At 42.2% G+C, this 24,262-nt stretch overlaps 1 protein-coding gene across 1 annotated transcript in view; it reads left to right on the top strand.

Annotated features, from left to right (window-relative positions):
* CSMD2 (CUB and Sushi multiple domains 2) overlaps positions 1–24,262 on the top strand; it is a 1,634,099-nt gene that overhangs the window by 152,722 nt on the left and 1,457,115 nt on the right. Inside the window, exon 2 of the mRNA XM_085648024.1 lies at positions 17,874–18,090. Coding sequence (XP_085504150.1) covers positions 17,874–18,090 — 217 coding nt within the window. The remainder of the gene's footprint in view (positions 1–17,873; positions 18,091–24,262) is intronic.

Consider the following 24,262-nt stretch of genomic DNA (forward strand, 5'->3'; position numbering starts at 1 on the left):
TGATAAAACATTCTTCGTAGGACCTATGCACCTAAAAAAATGCGAAGGCGAGGCTTACTCCAGGAATACGAGATCAGCAAATCAGGGTTACAGTTGAAATAAAGGAGCAATCTTAGTGTAAACAATCACAAATGGGTTTGGGGCAGAGATCTGGATCAATTTTCCGAAAAAAGGGGAAACCCTCACGGCCCTTTCTTTCATTGCGTGGAATGTGTACACGATTCCTAGTTGCCATATGTTTCTTGAGCAGATTGAAAGCCTATGCCCCTACACATGCCAGTCACAGCCATTAATGCGACTTCTAAAGTGTGACGTAAAAAGTAAGGGTAGGATTTTTACAAACCACAATCATGCCAACAATATACTGCAGTGATAGAATACTACATTCAGCCATATAGGTTGAGACCTGTCTGTGTTGCCAGAGGAATTCCTCTAGTGAGGGTTCACCTGCAGCAGATCCCATTTAGCTTTTTTGATCAAAAGTTACAAACAAGATTAGAAAATCTGGAAAAAAGTATACCAGTCATCCACAATCTCGTTTTATGGGTTGCTTCAGCAGCACTTCCCAGTGGACATTTATGCCCCATTCATTATATTTCTAATACATTGGAGAAGCAAGTGATGAGGCAACACAAAGGGACTACACCAGCACAGCCTGTGCTGCTTGTCCTTGAGTGACAGCCTCGAACTCCTCCTCCTTCTCCATTTACACTGACCTCCTCGGCACACCAAATGTGGCTATTGTGCAACTGATATTGAAACAGATCGCTAGTTGTTCCATGTCAAACGGGAGTACCTCGTCCACTCCGCGGGGTTTGGGTGATGCTGATCCTTTGGTCTCACAATCCATCCGGGCCATAGATTCTGGAGAATATATTTCCAGCTTCTGCATGATCTCATGTTCTGGGGTGTTCTCTTTGTATAAGTGGTATGTTTACTGCTTCTGCATGTGTATAGATTTTGGAATCTATACCTCCTAGATCTCCTATGTGCCAACATGTATGCTACGACCAAGGTTTAATTGCTTCGATTGTCTATCTGTTCCTTTTTCCTGGGTATATAGGTCAAGTTTCTATCTGTCTGTGTGTTTTCTAGAGATATAAATCAAATCAAATCAAAATAATCTTTATTCGGTTTCATGTGATAAAACCATAAATGCACACATTAAATATAGTGAAGTGTTCCTCGCAAAAACATGCCAAATAAGATAATGACCTAGGCTAGATGTAAAAACAAGGCACGAATGACACCAAAATCACACAGACAATACCAAGTAAAAAAAGATTGCTCTGGTTGACGACAGTTAATCTATGGATATAAGTTCTGCCCGTCAATATTTCCATGGTGGATATCAAATGCTAATCTAATGTTTCAGCATGAACTGGGGTTTGTTTCAAAAGCTCTGGCCTTTCCCTTGATCCTCGGCTGTGTATTTAAAGTGATATTCTGGTCACGCCTCGAATATGGAGGCTTTCTGCTCTCTGAAACAGTATCCTGAGTCTTTATTAACATCCTCAGCATGTGCATTGGCTGTTCATTGGCTGGAGGTTGTAGCTTCATCTTCTACCTTGATTCCTCAACGTAAGGCTACTGCTTCTGAGAGCAGCTTGATTCCAAGATGCAGTCAAACACTTCTACTTGTCGCTTGATTTTTGAGCTTATGATTGTCTATAGTGCAGGGTTTAGTGTACAGCTTGAATCCGGATGTATGAATGACTTTGTCTATATTCCAAGGTGTACTTGTAAAGCGCCTGCCTATGCTGTAATTCCATGGTGTAGTCTTCAGTTTCTACCTATGGATCTCTGTGAAACTTTGAAATGCTAATACCAAGAAAGTCAACACCACACCCCATTACCAAGAAACTGGCACTATGTTCTTTAAAATTAAGGATGTCAAACTCACAATCACAGCAAAACATGATCATAATATTTTATATTCAATTTATACACCTTGCTTTTTTGGGGGGCAACTTGAACCCCCACTATACTGCCTGTACCTTTCTAGGTAATGAGTCATCCACCATGCCAACTTTCTTCACCCTTTTTGGTGATTGCATGACTTTTTTACAAGCCTTCTTCCCAAACTCTTTATTGTATCTATTGCCTTTATTAACCCTTTCAAGCATTCTCTTCATTTCAGACCCACCGTCCTAAAACCCTTTCCAGATATGTGTGCTCTTCTCTGTTTTTTTAAGAGCATTTCTCGTCCGGTGCACTCACACATTTCTTTTTGTTATTTGTCTCTTTAGAAGATTATTTTTTTTTCTTACTTTATTCATGGCTTTTTAGTTATTTTGGATTTCGTTTTGAGATTTTCGGTAAACTGCTAGTTGTGCCTAGATACTGCTTCTACTTTTGATGTCTACAACGCCTTAATTCCATGGTGTATGTATGGATACCGCTTCTGCAGGTGCCTTGATTTCAGGGTGTAGGCCTATAGGTCCAAGCTGTAGCTTCATTTGAGAGTGAATCTACACATTTTCTACCTGCGCCCCATGATTATAGGGTGCATGTATGCAACTTCTCGCTGTGCCTTGATTCAGGGTGTTTGTATACAGCTTCTCCCCCTCTCAGTGCCTTGATTCCAGGGTGTATGTCTACAGCTTCTACTTTGGTCCATATTACGTGTGTGGAGCATATTCCTGGTTAGCGCTGGGTGCCCCTTTCAAAAGGTGCGCCCAGCACTATCCAGGAAAATACGCGGCATTATAGTGAATGCACTGTTCCCAGGCCTCTGAAGATAGCGCTGGTGCTTCATGTGCACAAGCGCTATCGGTATTACACAAGGGAACGTACAAGTGTCTGGGGCTCCTTCTTTAATACCAAAATGCCCCAAAGGCGCACAAAGAGGGTGCAAACGCCTGTTGCGCCTCCAGGGCACTCTGTTATATGGCCCCTGTAGCTTAATTTCAGAGGATGGTTCTACAGTTTCTACCTTTACATTGAGTCTAAGTTTTTTGTATACAACTTCTGTCTGTGCCCAGGGGCGTAACACAGGTCCCCGCAGCCCCAAGCTCCAAGGGGCCCCCTCGGCACTGCACTCTGGCCGGAGAGCTCCTCTACGTACCGTGCAGGGAGGCCCCCTCACTTTTCGTTACGCCAGTGACTGTGCCTTGATTCCAGGGTGTGCATTTCCTGCCTCTATCTGTGGCTTAATTTCAGAATGTATCTCTTCAGCTTCTACCTGTGCCTTGATTCCAGGGATTATGTCTCCTGTTACTACCTGGGCCCTTTATTGCAGCATGCATGTATTTGGCTTCTACCTGTACCTTGATTCCAGATATATATAGCTTCAACTTGTACCTTGATTGCAAGGTCTACGTCTACAGCTTCTGACTGTGCCTTTATTCCAGAGTGCATATATATACATAGGTTCTGCCTGTGCCCTGATACCAAAGTGTATATTCACGGCTTCAGCCTGCACCGATTCCAGAGAGTATATACATGGCTTTGTTGCGAGGCCCATGGGAACATTGACATTCTCCCTAAGTTAGTATGAGCATGCTGCAGATTGTCCGCTGCTTTGCACACGTTATGAGTTTATTTTGCAAATGCCTATTTCGATATTTTCACATGAGAACCCACTTTTGTGTTCACGCTTTGCAGGTTCCTGGGATTTAGTATGAACACTGTGAACAAGTTCGAACAACAATGCACCTTGTTATTCTGTTCTGGTCAGGCCCTAACAGCTAGACAAAACATACAGATGTAGCTGTTGTTTGGGAATACGTACTTTGGTCTTGTTGGAATACACGGATATATGCATGGCTTCTGCCTGTGCCCTGATACCAGAGTGTATATGTACAGGGCTTCAGCCTGTGCCCTTCCAGAATATATTTACACAGATTCTGCCTCTGCCCTGATTCCAGAGTGTATATGTTACAGTCAAAGTGTGAAATCCCGCATTCTATAGAATGCTTAGGTAATGTATAGAATGCCTGAAAATCGAACGTCAAAGTTTGAAATGATTGATATTTTACACATTGCCTAGGCATTGTATACTTTGCCGGATTGTCTGCCGGCAAAGTATATAATAGCCTAATCCCGCCATTTTATTCCCGCCCGGCAATGTGTGAAATCCGGCATTCGTAGAATGGCTAGGTAATGTATAGAATGACTGAAAATCGAACGTCAAAGTATGAAATGATTGATATTTTATACATTGCCTAGGCATTGTATACTTTGCCGGATTGTCTGCCGGCAAAGTATATAATAGACCTAATCCCAGAGACAGCACAAGTTATCAGCAAGCGAGGGGCTGAGACAGCATAAGTTATTAGCAAGCGAGGGGCAGAGACAGCACAAGTTGCCAGCAAGCGAGGGGCAGAGACAGCACAAGTAACCAGGCAAAGAGCAGGTGGCAGCCGTGCGGTGGTGTGGGGAGCGACCTGCCTGCAAGCAGGGTCAGAGGTCGTGTATAGCATCCGGCTGAGGTTCCACAGACGCTCTGCCGTCATCCTTTCCCGTGGTTCTTGTATCACCATGTCGGAAGGGAGTGTAGTGCCAAGGCAGGAATCACGCCATGCTGACATGCAACGACGATTCTGCGATGAATTATCTCAAGTAAGAGCCAATGCTGCTAAAAACTGTCTTTTCCTAACCGAAACCAGTTACCAAAAGTTAGTGAACGATGTGAAAAAGGCTAAGACGACCATTAAGAAGGAACCACGGGGCTATTGGCTGGTGAAACACTATGATGTAATGATGGTCGAGAATACGACTAAGTTGATCTATCCTGTTAAAGAAGGTACGAGTGCTATTCAGTTTTATGTCGCGGACTCCGAGTTATTTGACGTACTCCATAAGGCCCATTTGGCTATTGGTCATGGAGGACGGGACAGGATGTTGAAAGAACTTTCACCCAAGTATAAGAACATTACCCGTCATGATATTGAGCTGTACATTCACCTTTGAGCGCCTTGCCAGAAGAAGCAAAAAGGTGTTCAAAAAGGTGTTGTGGTCAAGCCAATGTTTTTTTCTGAATTCAACTCCCGTTGTCAGGTCGATCTCATTGATTTTCAGTCCCATCCTGACAGAGAGTACAAGTTTATAATGGTGTACCAAGATCATCTCACTAAGTTTGTAGTTCTCAGGGCTCTGAAATCAAAGAGAGCGGAAGAAGTAGCCTACAAGCTCGTCGACATATTTACGTTGCTTGTTGCTCCAACGATTCTACAGTCCGATAACGGCAGGTAATTTGCAAACAATGTGGTAAGCAGCTTAAAGGAGTATTGGCCCACCTTGAAGATCGTCCATGGTAAGCCACGCCACTCACAAAGTCAGGGGAGCATCGAAAGAGCTAATCAGGACATTGAAAATATGCTGTGTGCTTGGATGCAAGATGAAAAAACTAGCTGCTGGAGTGAGGGATTGCGGTTCGTCCAATTTATGAAGAACAAAGCTTTTCATTCTGGGATTAAGAGGTCACCATACGAAGCTCTGTTCGGCTGCAAAGCTAGAGTAGGTCTCTCGACGTCGTCCCTGCCTGACGACGTTTTATAGGACGTAGAGACTGAGGAAGAGCTCGAAAAAATAATAGAGAGCGTACAAACAACACAACAGCAGGAAAAAAGACGAGATGAATCAATGCAAGAGGCACAGCTCCCTGCAGAAGACATAGCTGAGAATGCAATCCATGATGGAGGAAACCAAAACAGTGATGAAGCCTTGGTTATCGAAGAGCCTTCCATTTCCGTGGTTACCGAAAATCCTTCTTCTTCCGCTATCTGTTGCGTCTGCTTAAAAGAAACCAGCGGTGCTCATACATGTCGAAAGTGTGGCGAAACGTTCATGCCATCTGTGGACATTCTCCTAAAGACGATGACGGCGATGAAGTAGAAGGTTATGGGGTTAGCATTTTGTGCAATGTTTGCTTCAATATTGAGAAAGCTATCCAAAGTAAAATGGAATCGAAATCGAACCTTGAGATTCAGGCCAAAAAAATTAAAAGGGATTCTGACAAAAAAATTCCTCCTGTGCCTTTGGGTGCCACTGTGCGAGTTCCGATTCCCGACGTCGACAAAGGGCGGGGTGACTCAGGCAATCTCTTGGCAGTTGTTATGAACGTGACGGAAGATGGCTTTTACCAACTTGGAACTGCACAAGGAATCTTGAAGCAACTCTACGCCAGATCACAATTCACCGTATATTCAAAGAACTTAATTAGAATTGAAGACGTTCCTGACCACGAAATACCTCTCTGATCTGCAGCTACTTCTCAGTCCACAGGAAGCGGCCATGGATTCGTCAGGTGTATGTGCAAGACGAAATGCCAAAATATGAGGTGCCTTTGTGTGAAAAAGAAAATTAAGTGCAATTCAAACTGTCACTCTAGCCTTCCCTGCTGCAACAAGTAGGTCATGCCAGTTCTGCTTTGTGTTTCACCGGTAACAATATTCTGTTTGCATTCTTCTTTAAGTCGTGAAAAGCATGTACAAGATCAAAGTGCCAAAATAGAAGGCGTTTTTGTGCTGCAACAAGTAGGTCATGCCAGTTCTGCTTTGTGTTTTACCGGTAAGAATATTCTGTTCGCATTCTGTAGGTCATGCCAGTTCTGCTTTGTGTTTTACCGGTAACAATATTCTGTTCGCATTCTTCTTTAAGTCGTGAAATGTATGTACAAGATCAAAGTGCCAAAATATAAAGTGTTTTTGTGTGAAGAATAAAAGTGAGTACAATTCCACGAGTTACTCCGGCCTTTCTTAGTATAACAAGTACTTCAATCTCAGTTCTGCTTTCATTGTTTTCCGGTAAGAATATCCTGTGCTGTATTTTGTAGTTTTGTTCTTTCAGCTTCAAATGCGTATTAATTAATAAAGGCTTCTCATCTTGTGCCCTTTTAACACTTTGCGTAAATGGTACTGGTCATTCTGTATAATGCCTAGTAATCTCATCTTGTGCCCTTTTAACACTTTGCGTAAATGGTACTGGTCATTCTGTATAATGCCTAGGAATTGTATAGAATGCCTAGGAAAAGTATTTAACATTTTCACCAAAAACTTATATTTCCTAGTTTGACTATAAACCATCAGGCATTCTATACATTACCTAGGCATTCTATACAATACCGGGATTTCACACTTTGCCGAATGCCTAGGAATCTCATCTTGTGGCCTTTTAACACTTTGCGTAAATGGTACTGGTCATTCTGTATAATGCCTAGGAATTGTATAGAATGTCCAGGAAAAGTATGTAACATTTTCACAAAAAACTTATATTTCATAGTTTGCTGAAAACCATCAGGCATTCCATACATTACCTAGGCATTCTATACAATACCGGGATTTCACACTTTGACTGTAACATATATAAACGGCTTATGCCTGTGCCCTGATTCCAGAGTGTATATACACAGTTTTAGCCGGTGCCCTGATTCCAGAGTGTGTGTACACGGCTTCAGCCTGTGCCCTGATTTCAGAGTGTATATACACAGCTTCAGCCGGTGCCCTGATTCCAGAGTGTATATACACGGCTTCAGCCTGTGCCCTTCCAGAATGTATTTACACAGCTTCTGCCTCTGCCCTGATTCCAGAGTGTATATACACAGCTTCAGCCGGTGCCCTGATTCCAGAGTGTGTGTACACGGCTTCAGCCTGTGCCCTGATTCCACAGTGTATGTACACAGCTTCAGCCGGTGCCCCGATTCCAGAGTGTGTGTACACGGTTTCAGCCTGTGCCCTGATTCCAGAGTGTATATACACAGCTTCAGCCGGTGCCCTGATTCCAGAGTGTGTGTACACGGCTTCAGCCTGTGCCCTGATTCCAGAGTGTGTGTACACGGCTTCAGCCTGTGCCCTGACTTCAGAGTGTATATACACGGCTTCAGCCTGTGCCCTGATTCCAGAGTGTGTGTACACGGCTTCAGCCTATGCCCTGATTCCAGAGTGTGTGTGCACGGCTTCAGCCTGTGCCCTGATTTCAGAGTGTATATACACGGCTTCAGCCTGTGCCCTGATTCCAGAGTGTGTGTACACGGCTTCAGCCTATGCCCTGATTCCAGAGTGTGTGTACACGGCTTCAGCCTGTGCCCTGATTCCAGAGAGTGTGTACACGGCTTCAGCCTGTGCCCTGATTCCAGAGTGTGTGTACACGGCTTCAGCCTGTGCCCTGATTCCACAGTGTATGTACACAGCTTCTGCCTGTGCCTTAATTCGAGAGTGCACGTATACAGCTTCCGTCTGTGCCTTGATTCCAGAGTGCATATATACAGCTTCTGCCTATAGCTACTTTCTTGAATGAACAAGCTCAGATGAAGGTCTTCTCAGGTCGAGCAGTGTTCCTGAATATCATGTGAAATTGATGTTTTTTATTTTAAGTGGAATCAGCCCTGCTCATTCACCTCCCTTGGCGTTCTTTGGTTGGGCTTTCAGATTAGGGTTTTTTGGGTTGTTTTCATATTTTGAAATCTAATAAACATGAACCTGCTTTGAAGCCGCCACACCAGAGGGACTTCAATCGAGAGCAGATCCCATGGAAACCCTTCTCGGCCGAAGAAGGACCATGGCTTCACTGAGTGCATGCGAGCCTTGCCTGCCATCAGTTTCCAAGTCCCAAGTTGCCTGAATGGACTGAATTGAAGGAGTGCTAAGTGCTTGAAGATGATTTGAAAATTGTATGCGTAGTCTTAGCTGGCCTTTTTTCATAAATAGTTTAGGGCAATTTGTTAGGGCAAATGTAGAGTTCATGCATTTGTCTCGCTCCAAAACGGCTTTGAATTTTTAGTCTAAATGGATGTCTAGAAGCTCTAAACAAACCAGACTTCTTGGTTTTGTCAGCGCTTGTCTTTTCTGTTGTCTTCTTTACACTTAAATAATTTTCTTTTAAAATCCTTAAACATCTTTTTTACTGATTCCCTCCTTGGCCAGCTGCGTAGTCTCCTCCTAGGTTCTTTAATAGACCATGACCAGAAAAACTTGCATTGTTTTATTACAATCTATGTAAAGTGCTGCCACACCCCTTTTAGAGAGAGGTGGATGGTGCTTACTAGACAATCTAACTTACTTTTCTTTTCAAAAACTCAGTTTACAGATTTAGGAAACAAAATCTGTGGCCCTAATTATAAGAACACACAATTCCCACATAGTTAGCACATTTTCGCTCACAGTGTGGTCTAAAACTTGAACTTGTGGTAATTGTGCACTCAATAATTACGAGCATTTAAGGGAATAAACCATTACAGATTTGCACCTATGTGCATGTGTGGATATTACTTTCAGAAACCCACTTACATTCCCTGGAACAGGCATGTAGCACGCCCTGCCTTCAGCTATTCCTGCTGTGAGAGCTCTCTATAACAGGGAACTCAACACAAGAGGAATAGGATGGCTCGTGTGAGCACAATCTTTTACCCAACATGGAGAAACTCCTTCATCTGCACCCCCTCCAGATCAGGGGATGGTCCATTCCTAACGCCATCTTTGAAAGGGCTTTACACCAGCCCTCGGCTGGAGTGAAAACCCAAACCCTTTCCAGAGTGGAAAGGGAAAGGAGAGGAGTATGTGTATGCTGACAAACTTTCATGGTGGTAGGCATTTTCTACCACATTTACCTTTGTGAAAAGTGCCTTAGGTATTTAATATCGACCAGAACAGACATCCACTGCACAACATTGACTACCAACATATGTTCCATTTAAACAGAAATTGAGTGAAAAATAGTAAATCTATACTTGCATAAGCTTAAACTGATGATATGCTCGTGGTCGTTCTTGATCAATATTATTGATCTTGATATTTTGAAATTCAACCATCATAATGAGACCCTTTGTGAGAAAACAGTAAGAGGGCATATCAAGGGAAATACATTGCTGAGACCAGCAAGAGACAAGTGATCATCAAGCTAGCTAGATCGAATGGCATATTCATAGCATCTTGTTTAGATTTCTTAGGGTTGGCCTGATTCCAGAGCCCATATACATGGCTTCTGCCTGTGCCCTGATACCAGAGTGAGTGTGCACCGCTTCCGCCTGTGCCCTGATTCCAGAGTGTGTGTACATGGCTTCTGCCTCTGCCCAGAGATACATAACCTAAAACACATTTGTAAACATTTGCAAAAGTGAATTAAAAAAATGTTAAAAATAATCACAATGCACAAAGTGTGTCATTTAATTATTCACAAAGTCGGAATTGTATTATGAAACAGTGAAGGATTTGCAGGGTATATCTAAGGGAAAAATACCAATATATGGGAATGTGTTTTGCTGTGCAGAACACTCACCATATTCCGCATTCTACTGGAATGTTGGACTGTGGGCTGAGGATTCTCTGTCAGTTGGCCGGGGTTTGATGGCCGGGAGGCGGGTGCTGTTGGCTCAACACTTAAATAAAGATCTCTCCTTACCTACCTGTTTACGGAGTTACTTCTCTGCATATTAGCGATGATTACCTGCGCCCCAGGAGCCGTTCACTAGTGCAGTTCACCCACACTGTGTGGGAACTCAAGTCGGGGTCCTGAGTGATTGCCTGATCTCCCTTCTTAGTGATGCGGTTGGCCAACGCTGTGCAGGACCTGAAGGTAGACTCCTGAGTGTTAGCTGGCTCCTCCTACTCATCCTGTTACCCTGACCCTCCTAGTGAAGAGGTGTTGCTGTCGCTGCTTTCCAGAGACGAACGGTCATTCGTAACAGAGTCCAACACTGCCAGGCCTGAATTGGAATGTATTTATGTCCACTGATGTCTTGAGGTGTGCCCGGCTGCCTTTTGAAAGTACTCTGAAACTCCTAGCATAGCGACCATCTAATAGTTTAATGCCCCTGGTTGGAGTGTGCCCAAACTACTGTACAAACTACGTACATGTAGTTCAATGTGACAGCCATCTTAGGAGGTTGGGGAAAATCTCCTTAATTGTAATTGGCTACATCACATTCTGTGCTGGCAAGAGATGATTAAAACATGTTTTAGCCAGCTAAACACGAAGACTGGCAAACCAGTAAAATAAGAAGAAGAAATAATGTTTGGGTACATATTTCAGCAGATTTTAATTGCTGCTTTATGGTGGTCAGCACACCTTTCAAAATATAACCACAATAAGTTCCTCCACCTCATGACACCCACAGAAAACAGTGGCAGCACACAAGTATCTGTATTAATTCTTGCATACCTTTTTTGACAATTTATTACAGCTGTTTTTGTGTTGCCCTAGGCACTCTTGTGCTCAAAGTAAATTCAAAGTAAATTCAATCCAATTTTGAGGGTATTCTCTCCGAACTGGTTAGCTTTCGTGACACACGTTGTTTTATTTCTAACTGTTATCATTTCACTATGTACTTCCAACAATATATCATTGTTCTGCCTGGTTTTATTACATGTGCTGGTCCACCGTCATTTGTGTGGGAAGGATGGATCGAAATTTTTGAAAACTGTATTGAAGCCTTGCATGTCTTGAATTGTCCTTAAATTGCAATAAAACTCCTTATTTTTTAAGTGCTTTTGGGAAAGAGGGCAGCACATTTTTGAATATTTGCCACCTTCTATGGATGATCAAAGAATTATTGTTTGTGATGTGTAAGAGGAGACACAGGGCAGACTTGAAACAAGATTTTCCACATTAATCAAAGGTGCTGTGGCCAAACAGACATTTCATTTGCAGCCCCCAAAAAACACAAACACTCTGGGGCCGATTCCGATGTCGGACGGACTCAGGTCCGTCCGACATCGGGCAGGAGCCGTAACCGATTACGGCCCTGCTAGTACGATGCGACCGAACAGGGCTCGTCGCACTCGTATCCAACACAATGCAAGCATGCATTCCGAGCGGAATGCATGCCTGCATCGTGGAAAGCAGGAGTGCAGTTCATCCCTGCACCCTGTGGGCGGTACTCCAAGGTGCCTGCCACCGGGTGCAGGGATCCACAGAGGGGCACCATAGGGCAGCCTCGCACCCATGGGGGCCCTACTTGGGGCCCCCAAAGACACTTTCCGACTGCCTTTTTGTACCAGAAAAACCGGCACGAAAAGGCAGTGAAAAACTGCCGTCGTACTCCGTCGGTCACAAAGAGGCGGCCGGGGGAGTACTGAGGGATTTCCGGACGGCGGACGGGCTCTCCGAGCCTGTCGTCTGCAATCCAGAAATCCGTGTTGGATTCCTTTCCGACCGAGCCCATCGGAATGGCTCGGTCGGAAAGGAATCCGGCCGACATGATCCGAATCGGTCAGAAGGGCTCCTACCGTCAGTCGGAGCCCTTCCGACCGGAATCGGAATCGGCCCCTAATTAGTTGACACATTTGTAGCAGAATAAAGGAAGTTGGCAATCAAATGTCGGTTTGAAGAAATGACTAAAAAAATCCCAGCTGACTGTTCAGTGATCTAGCAAGAAAATGCAGAAATGGTTGTGGGCGACGAGTAATACCACTGTGAAGGAAGCTATCACTATAGTGAAGGTAACTGAAGAATTGAACTTGCGTATGTAAGAAATGGAGATACTTGATAACAATGGAGCCAGTCAATTGGACGTGACTGTTACTGAAGAGGAATGTAATGAACACCTCAGTGTGCCGGTCCATATTTACAAGGCCACGTAAAGTCACCCTACATGCCTTTTCATGGCCTTGTAAATGAGCCAGTTTCAAGCATTACTCCACGTCAAAGGGGCATTCCATGGGCTTTGCTGTGGGTGTTGCCATGCAACATCCATGGAACCTAACATATTCCCAGATTAACAAAGTTTTGTAAAGCTGGGAATGCGTCAGAATCTTATGCCGGAGGTGTAGGAGTGGCGTAACAAGGGGAAATGCTTTTATTTCTCCTAGTTTTTTCCTCTTTCTAAGTGTGCTGCAGTCTGCAGCATGCATAGAAAGAGGAAAATGCAATGGATGTTTTTGTGCAGGAAGGGACACCTGGGCTGTTGGTTAAGGAACCTGTATCAGTTGGCTGGGGCTCCTTGTCTGGGATGCACTGCTGTTTGCTCAATACTGAAATAAAGATCTCTGCTTATCTACCTGTACACTAGGGGCATATTAGCAAGGGCAATATCGCCGCTTAAGCGGGACCTTTTCCTGCTAAAGCGGCGATAATTCTATTGCCCTATCAGCAAGCTGCCGCTAACAGCAGTTAGCGACAGCTTTCTGACGAAAGCTACCGGTTTGGGTGCCGCTTTGCATGTCAGCGATATTTATCGCTAATGACATGCAAAGTAGGCGTTCCCGACCAACAGACCTGGTAAACAGCCGCTAACAGGCCTATCGCCTATTAGCAAGGAGGTCATGGCCCCGGTTAGCGACGTGAAAAGTCGCGCTAACCGGGGTCATCGCCGGTTTTTTAACACCTGCTATTTTCCTGATTTAACTATACCTAACATGGGGGTGGATTGTGCTGATACGACCACAGGGTCGTATCAGCAAGGTTTTCCCCCTTCCCCATGCAACATCGCTGGTTTTGTCACGATGTTGGCCCTTCCCTCCCGCTACCGCTGGAATATTTATCGCCATAGTGCTAATTGTTGCTAATACAGCGTTAGCGTGGCGATATATACCAGCGATAGCTGGCGATAAAAAATTTCACGCTAAGCGCGCTCTGCGATATTTATCCCTGTTTGTTGCTAATACGGCCCTAAGTTACTTCACTACATAAAACATATTTCCCTAGGGCTTCCAAACTATGCAAGTAGTGGGAATCCACAATATAAATACACTCAACATAACAAAAAAAACAATTTGCTAATCTATGCTTAAATCATAGAAAGAGATGCAACCTTACTCCCACTTCTGAAGTAAGAGAATACAAAAAAAATATAAGTTAAGCATAAACTGTGTCTTGACTGTTATAGAACAGTAACTTCAGACTTTTTACTTTTTCCACTGTAGTTTACGTGAATACAATTTTCAACGAGTGATTCTCTTTTGCTTTGTTAATTGTACAGTCTTTTTTCCAGTGGTCTTCAATCAAAATACTCATGAAATTAGTTTACTCCTGAATTTATTTTATGATATTTTAGGCAAGATTAATGCAGAGACCAGTTTTGTTTGCTCCCACTGAAATTGTTTCCCAGATATGATCTGGCAAAATGTGTGCTAGGAAAAAATACACTATTTAAACTTTTGTAGCTCTCTATAACAGAAACCATGCTTTCTCCCATTCCAATCTATAGAACTCATAATGATGCTGTAATACTATACCTACAAATACAAAATAATTAATGGATGAAGTGCTTGTATTAATCTCAGCCACTGGTACTTGTTGAATCAGATGTAGCTTGGCTCCAGTGACACAGTGAGCATGGAACCCACATCTGAGCATGCCGAAGGACTTACTGCGTAACAATGAAAAATAAAAAAAAGTGATGGATGGAATGCTTGATTTAATCTCACCCACAGGTTATTACTGAAGCTTCACACAGTCCCTCATTGTTTTGCCCACCGTTCGACCTCAGATTCTAACCAGTCTTAAGCAAACCAGCCTTAGTCCAGCTCCAATAGGGACAGTCTAGTCGGAACACCACCCCATGTCTTCTCCGAACTGGATCATAAGCAACCCCAGGCCTGTTTTGGCCTTTGGGCTTCTTGAGTCGGGTACAGCTTGGTTCCAGTGGCCCAGTGACCACAGGACATGTCTTGCATGCCTGTCACACATAGGGTGCGACAATAAAAGATACTAAAAGGTTTTGGATTGAATTAACCTCAGCCATTGGTAAATACTCAGGCTGCATCCCATTCAATTGTTGTTTTGCCCACCATGCCACCCCAGAATATACCCAGACATAAGAAAATCAACCGTGGTCCTGCTACAGTAGTCCAACCCACGTCCTCTCTTGGCAACAAGCATTGGCAAAGACAATAGGTCTCACCTTGTTCACCTGTTGCCGTTGATGATGCTTTTTGACAAAGCTGTGCAGAGACCCCTCACTTGCCACCCCTTACCTTCTCCCCTTGCACAGATCAACATTCCCTTCTACCTGCTCAGGATAGAGTGCAAGCATCAATTTGATATCCTAATGCACTATGTGTTGGCTATAGGACATACTCAGGCAGGAACTGTTCCCTTGCTGCAGACAGGATTGATTTAACTTTCCCTCGAATGAACACGGGAAACTGCCCGCTTCTTCATATCAGCAACATTTCCCTACTTCTATGGTGTAGGATCAAAATTTGCCTCCTCTACAATAAATTCACTTGCTGCCTACTAAATGTCCCAGTCATTCTACTGAGAATAACGGCAAACAACAGTAGTAAATGTTAGCATTTAAAGGTCTTATTTAAGGTTTGAGCAGACTTTACTCAGTTCGCCTGTGTAAGCAAAGGGATAAGCTCCTCTTCTTTGCCAGAGTACAATTTGCCATATTTAGATCTCTCCACCAGGAAAGTGGAGACCGCTGTACCTTCAGCAGAGCCGCTGTCATGGCAGTTCGGCTTAGTTCACTGAAGCTGTGCTGTGTGGGCACTATGTTCAATGTCCCCCCTCACAGCAAAGTTTGTTGTTTTTCAAAAACACACTTCGAAAGCAGATGTTTTGCTATTGAAAAACAAGAAAATAATTGCAATAAACATTTGGAAGTTTTGCCGAGGCCATATAGGTCATCAATCCTATTTCTTTTTAGGACCACCAGACCAACAGGAAAAAATGTACGATGGAACATTTATCATCAGTAGAGCGGAAGGTGTAAGATACTTTGACTGATAGCCCTATAGCTTCCTGCTCAGAGACTTCGACTAGCAAAGCCAGGTAGACTCAGCCATTGGAAACAGGGTGTTACCATCACTTCTAAATACAGGGAGGGAAACACAGGCTTGTTTGGCAGACAGGGCACTCTGTCCGCTAAATTCTAAGGGCCTCATATGAAAACAGTTGCATCCCTGCAACAAAACAGTGATGGGACTGTTTTCACTGCGCCATCCAAGCGTCTTGATGGATGCGCTGTATTTAATGTACGGCGCTCCATGTCGCAAGGAAAGACAGATACATCAAGAATCCTGACGTATCTGTCGTCGCAAAAGTCATGCATTGCTGGAGTTGTGTCGCAAGCATGATTCAACTCCAGCAATGCATGGGGTAGGCCAGTGACTATGGCACTGCGTCACCTTTATGCAGGCGTAAAGTTTTGATGCATTGGTGTTCTAGAAATGTCATAGTGAAATCTCATAGATTTCACTGCAACACTTCTACAAGGCTTTCTTGTGGGGGAACGCCCACCATGCATACATTATACCTGATGCAGGTATAATGTGGCGCTGGGCTTTACAAGGTGGCACATCTGCCTAGGTGGGCCACTTTGTAAAAATGGCACAACATGGCTCATTGTTTACGCCACTGCAGCGTCACGAAAAGTGACGCAGCAACGGCACAAAAGTGTCACAAGGCCTTCATAAATAAGACCCTAAGTACTCCTCTAAAGCTTCTGATTGGCTGAGACATTCTCATAATTCCATATAGTGTTCTAATAGTTGCTAATGCAAACACACTCAACTTACATGTGAATAATTATTCAACATATATTTTGAAGACTAATGAATTTCCAGAAACAAATCCGAAGACAGGGCAATCATTACACTGTTGGAAAAAAATCATCAACCTTACTACTCAGCAAGTGCAATGTTAGATGGGGAGTTTAGTCTATTAAAAAGCAGAGAGTACTTGAATAATGGAAGACATGGAATTAGTTTGTTAATTCTTGCATAACCAAGGAGGATACTATACACTTTATTTTAAGACTGAAAGAGCAGAGAGGTTAAGATAAAATAACTCCTTTAGCTTTCCTATGAAACAGCCTTCATTCTAGGCATTACTTAGAAGTAATAGGGAGAGACCAATGGAACACATTGTAGTATGTCATGATTAACACAACATCACCTGCAGGCCTAACTCCCATATTTATCTACACGGAAAGTATGCAAAAAACTCACTTTTAGCAAAGGACATCTAGTCCATCAATTTCTTTATTTATTGATTAGTAACATTTAAAAAGAATGTGGGATCAGTTTTATTACTGAGGAATAAATATCTTACCTTCTCTGCTTATTGGGGTGTGTAATCTAAACTAAGAGGCCGATGCCCGGTTTTCTAGATAACCACTGACTATCTGAATTAATGATCCTCGGAATAATAATAAATAATGTCACTTTATTTGGACTCACTGTAAAATCTGGCTTAGATCCAGGCCTCTTAGACTATGTCCTTGCTTTAATAAATCTTGAAATAATAACAGGTATTTAGAGAGATTTTGCTGTTAAATGTTCTTATGTTGTGGGTTTAAACTGATTTAATTAATCTTCCTTAACCAGGATGCAATAGTGGTGCTCACTGTAAATTTAGGTTGATGAAATCATCCAAATTATGTGTTAATAGGATAATGATACTATTGTAGATATTTGATTTGGTACCTCGCTGTACTTGGCGTAAGCCTATCAAAGCTGTATTGATTTTTTTTTATTGTGACTTGTTGCTGTGATTTCCCGCTTTTACCATATAGAATATTGTCCACCCTCACTTTTCTTATCATTGTGACTGTGGTAGGGGATGCTTAAAGCCACATTAAACAAGCATTGGCATAGCCAATAGGTCTCGCCTTGGGGACCTTATAAGTGTTTAGCCATGCAACAGTTGCATAACTAAATACTTATAAGGTCCCATAAGTGAGACCTATTGGCTATGATAAGCGGCCGTGCGGCCGCAAAAGTGAAAGTAATCGCGGTAAAGCGCGGCGCGCGCTCCCGCGCACATGCACTGTAGCTCTAGGCTGGCCTGGTAGCACTTTTTGGAGCCCTCTCAATAAGTCTCGCCAGACCAGCGCATGCGCTGGGTCAGGCGAGACCTAAAAAATTGTTGTAGGAATCAAAGCCTTTAGATTATGAGAGGCTCACTAGATTTTGTTTGCATTTTCGCAACATAACTATTTTACTATGAAATGTCTAACATCAATTGAACATGTTTCGTGTCTCTTTCAGGCCAGAACTGCAGCTTTAGTTTACAAGGTCCAAATGGAACTGTAGAGAGCCCAGGATTTCCATACGGATACCCAAACTACGCTAACTGCACATGGACATTGAATGCTGAAGAGCAGAATCGAATACAATTAGTCTTCCAGTCATTCGCTCTAGAGGAGGACTTTGACGTGCTCTCAGTATACGACGGAGCCCCTCAGCCACTAAACCTTAAGACAAGGTAAAATATTCGAATATTCTAGCCAAGTGGTGGATTTTACTGTTATATTGTGATTAAAATATCACTTTGGGTCATATTTGATTTAATCTGGAATCAGATAAAATATTCTTAATGAATAATATGGATTTTATAATTGGTTCTTTGATAGGAAATAAGTATATAGATTAGGATTTCCTTTTTTCTCATGCATATGAACTTTGCTATCTCTACATTGGTGAATTACTATTGCTATATCCCCTCGTACTGTATTTGCATAGGAAAGTAATTTTATATATGTTTCGTTGTAATATGCAATAGTAAGGACATGCTATATGACAATGTATCTTGATTTCCTAATTTGGTTGCATGGCTATTTTCTGCTTGCCTTTATTAACAAACATCTAAAGAAGACCGCAAACTCCAATGTACCATGACTTCTGGCATGGCCATTTATGTTTTCCAGTGTAATTTTTATCTGTATTACCTTTTTTCAATGTTGCATAGTCTTTCTAGAAAACAGATCCGTAATCCATTTGAAGCCAAGTTCTTTTATTTTGACATGCACATTTAAAATGCATGAAGAAATCTACTTTCGAAGGATTTAAGAATTGTATACAAGCTTAACATGAAAAAAATATATTTATCATTAGTAAACAACTAATAGATTTGCTCTGCATCTTAGCCAAATGTGGAAAATAGTGTATGTGTGATAAAGGACAAAACTTGACCAGACGTGCAACACAGTAGTATCACAAAACATGGGACAGAAAGAAGTAGGGACTAGTTAGAAAACCATGCCACTACAGTAGCTGTAGTAGTATAAGTGGAAATACATAGGTTCCCACTTTAATTTTCATTAAACCTTCACACTACAGCATGATCAGTGTAGCTATTGTATTGGGGATATAAGTGCAGGCGTATTGGTGAAGGTGCTATCACATTTGAAGGGAGCGGTTTATAAGTGCTGGAAATGCATCATCAAATCCTATTAGCAGAGCAATAATCTTGCGTCATAGTTGAGTTTTAAATCTCCATAAGTCACATATAATGGCTATTGACACACATATTTTGTCCAATCATATGATTTGTATCTTCATTTTGAAATTATTAGTGACCCACAATGCATTTCCTGAAAATATAAAAATGCTGCTAACAATACCTGGTAAGACACATGGTAAGAATGCACTCCTTCCCTTGTAATGTTCTTTAATTAAGCTGTTGTCATCTGAAGATGCGTGCGAACAGTTTGTGTGAACCGGCCCAATCACACATTTTATACAAAAGCGGTTAAATTAGGGCACGACCTTGCGCACCCATCTGTCGCACTGCTGAGTGGGAGAACGTCCCTCAAAAATCATCGTTACTCATTGATTTATACTTCTTCATTATTTCTTTCCAAATTAGTACTGTTGCTTCACCATTATTTCATCAACCTTATAAAATCACCGCTGAGACAGCGTTGTTCCACCTTCATGCTTTATTTCATAATTTCCTTTTTCAAATTTTCATGTGTCTCCTGAGTGCCCATTACGACATTTCACAGCGACATGTTCAAAACAAAGCTCAAGGCAGATCATACGTCCTGGTAGACTCATTTCTTATACCCAATGCATTTCGAGCCCGTGTGGCTCTTCGTCAGGGGTCTCTACAACAAAATAACAGAAACAGCTTGACTATCAATTCGCTGTGAACTCACATTGCACTAAAAAAACGTTTGGCTAATTCAAAAGAAACCTTGTGGTGAAACGCCCAACTTGTGCCCCCTCCGATAAATACAATCATCCCTCCTCCCTGTTTGCCAAAAATTCCTACCTGCACTTAAGGTGAAAATTAAGGTGAAAATTAAATCGAGTGATTTATGTGCAACAACATAAAACAGTCTAAATGCCTCTCTGATTAACTGACAATTCTTTCCTCCCCTTTGCGTTTTCTGTTAGTGCATGATGGGACTTATAGTTTTTACCAAGGTTTCTCAAGTGTGCAGCATAACCTCATAGGGTATTAAGTCACGTGAAGAGCATTGAACTACATCGCATCCCATTGGTTACATGAGGGGAAGTTTCCGTTTAAAACAAACAGTTTGACCGATTAAGAAGTAGTGCTACATGAAAGGAAAGATGAGGATGATTGCAGGCTGTGATTTCTGAGAGGTAATTGGAAAAACACTAGACATTTAGAAGCCGTTTTTAAGGGGAGGAAAGAATTGTCAGTTAATCAGAGAGGCATTTAGACTGTTTTATGTTGTTGCACATAAATCACTCGATTTAATTTTCACCTTAATTTTCACCTTAAGTGCAGGTAGGAATTTTTGGCAAACAGGGAGGAGGGATGATTGTATTTATCGGAGGGGGCACAAGTTGGGCGTTTCACCACAAGGTTTCTTTTGAATTAGCCAAACGTTTTTTTAGTGCAATGTGAGTTCACAGCGAATTGATAGTCAAGCTGTTTCTGTTATTTTGTTGTAGAGACCCCTGACGAAGAGCCACACGGGCTCGAAATGCATTGGGTATAAGAAATGAGTCTACCAGGACGTATGATCTGCCTTGAGCTTTGATTTGAACATGTCGCTGTGAAATGTCGTAATGGGCACTCAGGAGACACATGAAAATTTGAAAAAGGAAATTATGAAATAAAGCATGAAGGTGGAACAACGCTGTCTCAGCGGTGATTTTATAAGGTTGATGAAATAATGGTGAAGCAACAGTACTAATTTGGAAAGAAATAATGAAGAAGTATAAATCAATGAGTAACGATGATTTTTGAGGGACGTTCTCCCACTCAGCAGTGCGACAGATGGGTGCGCAAGGTCGTGCCCTAATTTAACCGCTTTTGCTAACAATACCTGGGGCATTTTGTATATTGGGGCATGTGTATGAACCATTGGCAGCAGATAAGCATGGAACTCTTTATGCCACAATTCTGTTAGTGTAACGATGATATTGACACTTGGTGTAGAAGTGATACAGAGCGGAGATTTGGGGAACCAATATATAGAGTTGAAGAAACTGTTTATTTAATGCAACATGTTTGATGTTTTAGAAAGCCCCTCCTTCATATTGAAGCACCCCAGTTTGCCTGGCTTGCTTCTCTCTTGGATCCTTGATCCTTTCAGAAACACATTCATGTATGAATACCATCTGGACATGCCCAAGCATTCTAATATGCATTTACTTCTTAAATATATTCGTACGTGTTAGGATTTGTTGGCATCTTTTTTAATTCAAACACCTCACATGATTTGCGGCACTGTGCAGGCAGCTTAAGAATAACATGGCATTTGTCTCTGTTTCTACACAAAGCAATGCGCTGTAGTCAAAAATCATATTTCAAAACGATTGGGAACATTTTGAAACCAAAGTTGACATCAGCATTGTTAGTATGGATGACAAAGAGGGTGAAATTGCAGCATTGAAGTACTCTTCTTGCAAATTGTGTAAAAAAAAAAGAGCATTTCCCGTGTCTGTGGATGTGCAGCATCATTTATTGTTTGTGGCAATGAGTAAACTCCTTTTTCTCCTGATATCTTTAAATAAAAATCTAATGAAATTGGCATTTCGGCTTTATTTTAGAAGAAAAAGCAAATTAGCTGGTCGCTGTATTGTCAGTATGGGTGTGCCATGATCATGTCAGTTTACTACAAATATTCCACATGTTTTCCTATTTTAACCATTTCCCTATTGTGATCTGTTTTCGGTGAAAGGAATTAATGTATTCAAGTCTACCTACAACATCTTGCAGAGCTTGCTACTTCACTCCCCCTTAACGCACATATTCATTTGCATCATCACAGAAACTACTAACTAACTGCAAATGCAACCCTTGATTATAATGAAAGGATGCAGAGCCAGTGTGGCCTATTGCAAGCACTGGAAGGCTTTGACCAACAGGCTGATATAGCTGCTAGACATTTGGGCCTGGCTTATCCAGAGGCAGTCACATGTCAGACAATGACACAGTTACCTTTGCTTTGTAATAAACAGCTTTTTGCACCAATGATGTTGCTAACTTGGGATGATTTTTTTTTTTTTTTGACGTAAACTGCCAGCTATTTCCAAGGTGCTTTCCTGGCTGTGAGACAACAGCAGTCACTTTAAAACAATATTTCATGCTGATGGAAAAGTGGGCGGGCTGGATTCTCTCGACCTCTCTTCGGTTCCCGCTGCCTCATTGAGTGTACGGGTATCATAACGAAGTCCACCCTGTCCCTTGGATCCTGAGCCAGTCCTGGACAAGCCTTGTTTTTAGAATTCCAGAGTCTAAGGCATCATCTCTCCCTTCTTTTCTTTCTGCACCACTTGATGGTGATGAATGGATTTCAGTAGTCCTGCATATCTGGATTGTTTTCCTTTAAATTGATGATCCCATAGTATCAGGTCCAAATGCTGCTGCATATAAGCTGTTCGCTTGACGAACTTTGGCCACATCTTCTGTGGTCTTTTACTCTATTCATTGGCTGTTGTTCCTTTTTCAACCAGGTGAAATTAAAATCATTCTCTATGGTCCACAATACAACCTTCATCTTCCATGACTTGGTCTCCTCTGGTTCCAAAGCATCATCAATAGCAAATTAGTTCTGCTCCCCACAAGTTACAGTCTGCTCTATCATCAAAGAGGTCTACTAAGAGGCTAATGATTTGTTGTTGAGGCCACCTGATCTTTTGATCCCTTAATTCCGAAATTCAAAGCAGCCATTACGACCTGACTGCCCTTGTGGGTCTTAGCTCACAGAAACTGTGCCTCTGAGATCAGCTCTTCAATGTCAAGTTTGCTACTTGTTTGTGAATACCTTTGCTTAGCCAAGTTACCCCTTATCATAAACATGTTGCACTCTCCACGCCACCATGAGAGCCCTTTTCGAGAAATCTGACCATCCGAAATTCTTTCAATATCTCCTTAAGTGCAGAAGTGAGTGACAACTCTATGCGTGATTATATTAGACGGCAATTGTCCTTGGCTTCCCAGCATCTGAAAAAAAATCCCATAAGGATACATTTAACTTGATGATTCTTATCTAAAGACAAATGTACTGAATCGATCTTCAGTGATGCCATAGCCAGATAATGCTGGAAATAGAGCGGAAAACACATGCACGCCATACATCTCAATTAGAATGTGCGCATCAACATAGACTGACCCCCGCAGACTGCGACACAAACTTACATTGAGACCACTGGCCCTGAGGAATGGAGTGTTCTATTTGTGGGACCAAAATGAAAGTTTATGAGTCATCATTCTCATTATATTGACATCTATACGCCTTTGATGCTCCCAATTTTCTCATTATATACTATGTTTTGCTGCTTAAATCGGCTTGTTGTCTTTCCTCAGTTATTCGGTTCTTCACACTGAGTTTTTTTCACTCTGCTGTTCTATATCATCAGTCCTTTCTTTTTGCACATTTAATTTTCTCTCTTTTTATCCCTCCTGTGAACGAGCATGATTTTCACCCTTTTTTCCAATCTACATCACAGTTGCCAACCGCCCTAATAGTTACTCAATAATTTCTTTACGTTAGCCATCTCCAGAATTTGGCTGACCATTCTCCAATTCTTTCAAATGTTTTGCACTGTTCACTTCTCTCACCACGTATGTGACCCGATAACACTTTTTAGATTCTTAATTTAGCTCAGTCCTCTTAACACACACCCAGAGCTTCTGTCCAGGGAAATAAATCGGAAAATGAGGTGCCACCTAGTGACAGTACAAATAAATGCAAAGGAATTAAAACATGCCTTTTGTAAGTGTTTGCAGAGCTATCCAGTGAGCAATTTGTTATTTTGCCTGGAACGTTGATCATCCTACAACAACAATTTTACAAACGCCCACCTGCCTTTCACCCTTGCACCAGTGTTCCAATCTTGAAGTTAAACAGTCTGAAGAGTAGGGTGCCACAAATTATAAAAAACAAGACACAGGAGCAAGAACACACCCCGATCAGAAAAATGTAGAAACTAAAGTATGCCGCTCTCTCGACTATCTGCCACATCTGTCTGAGAGGGCAGTACTCATTGCACTTATGTTCACCTTCTTGAATCACTGAAGAAAGGAGATTTCCAGATGTTTGGGCTCCGTGGCTATCTCACCACATGAGCAGTGACCTAAATAACATTGAGACAGATGATAAAATGGGTCCTGCTGCATGTGTCCATGCAGGGTTGCAATGCGTTAATGTGATAAGGGCTGAAGCGATAAT

Source organism: Triturus cristatus, chromosome 3_2, assembly GCF_964204655.1.
Source record: "Triturus cristatus chromosome 3_2, aTriCri1.1, whole genome shotgun sequence".
Lineage (NCBI taxonomy): Eukaryota > Metazoa > Chordata > Amphibia > Caudata > Salamandridae > Triturus > Triturus cristatus.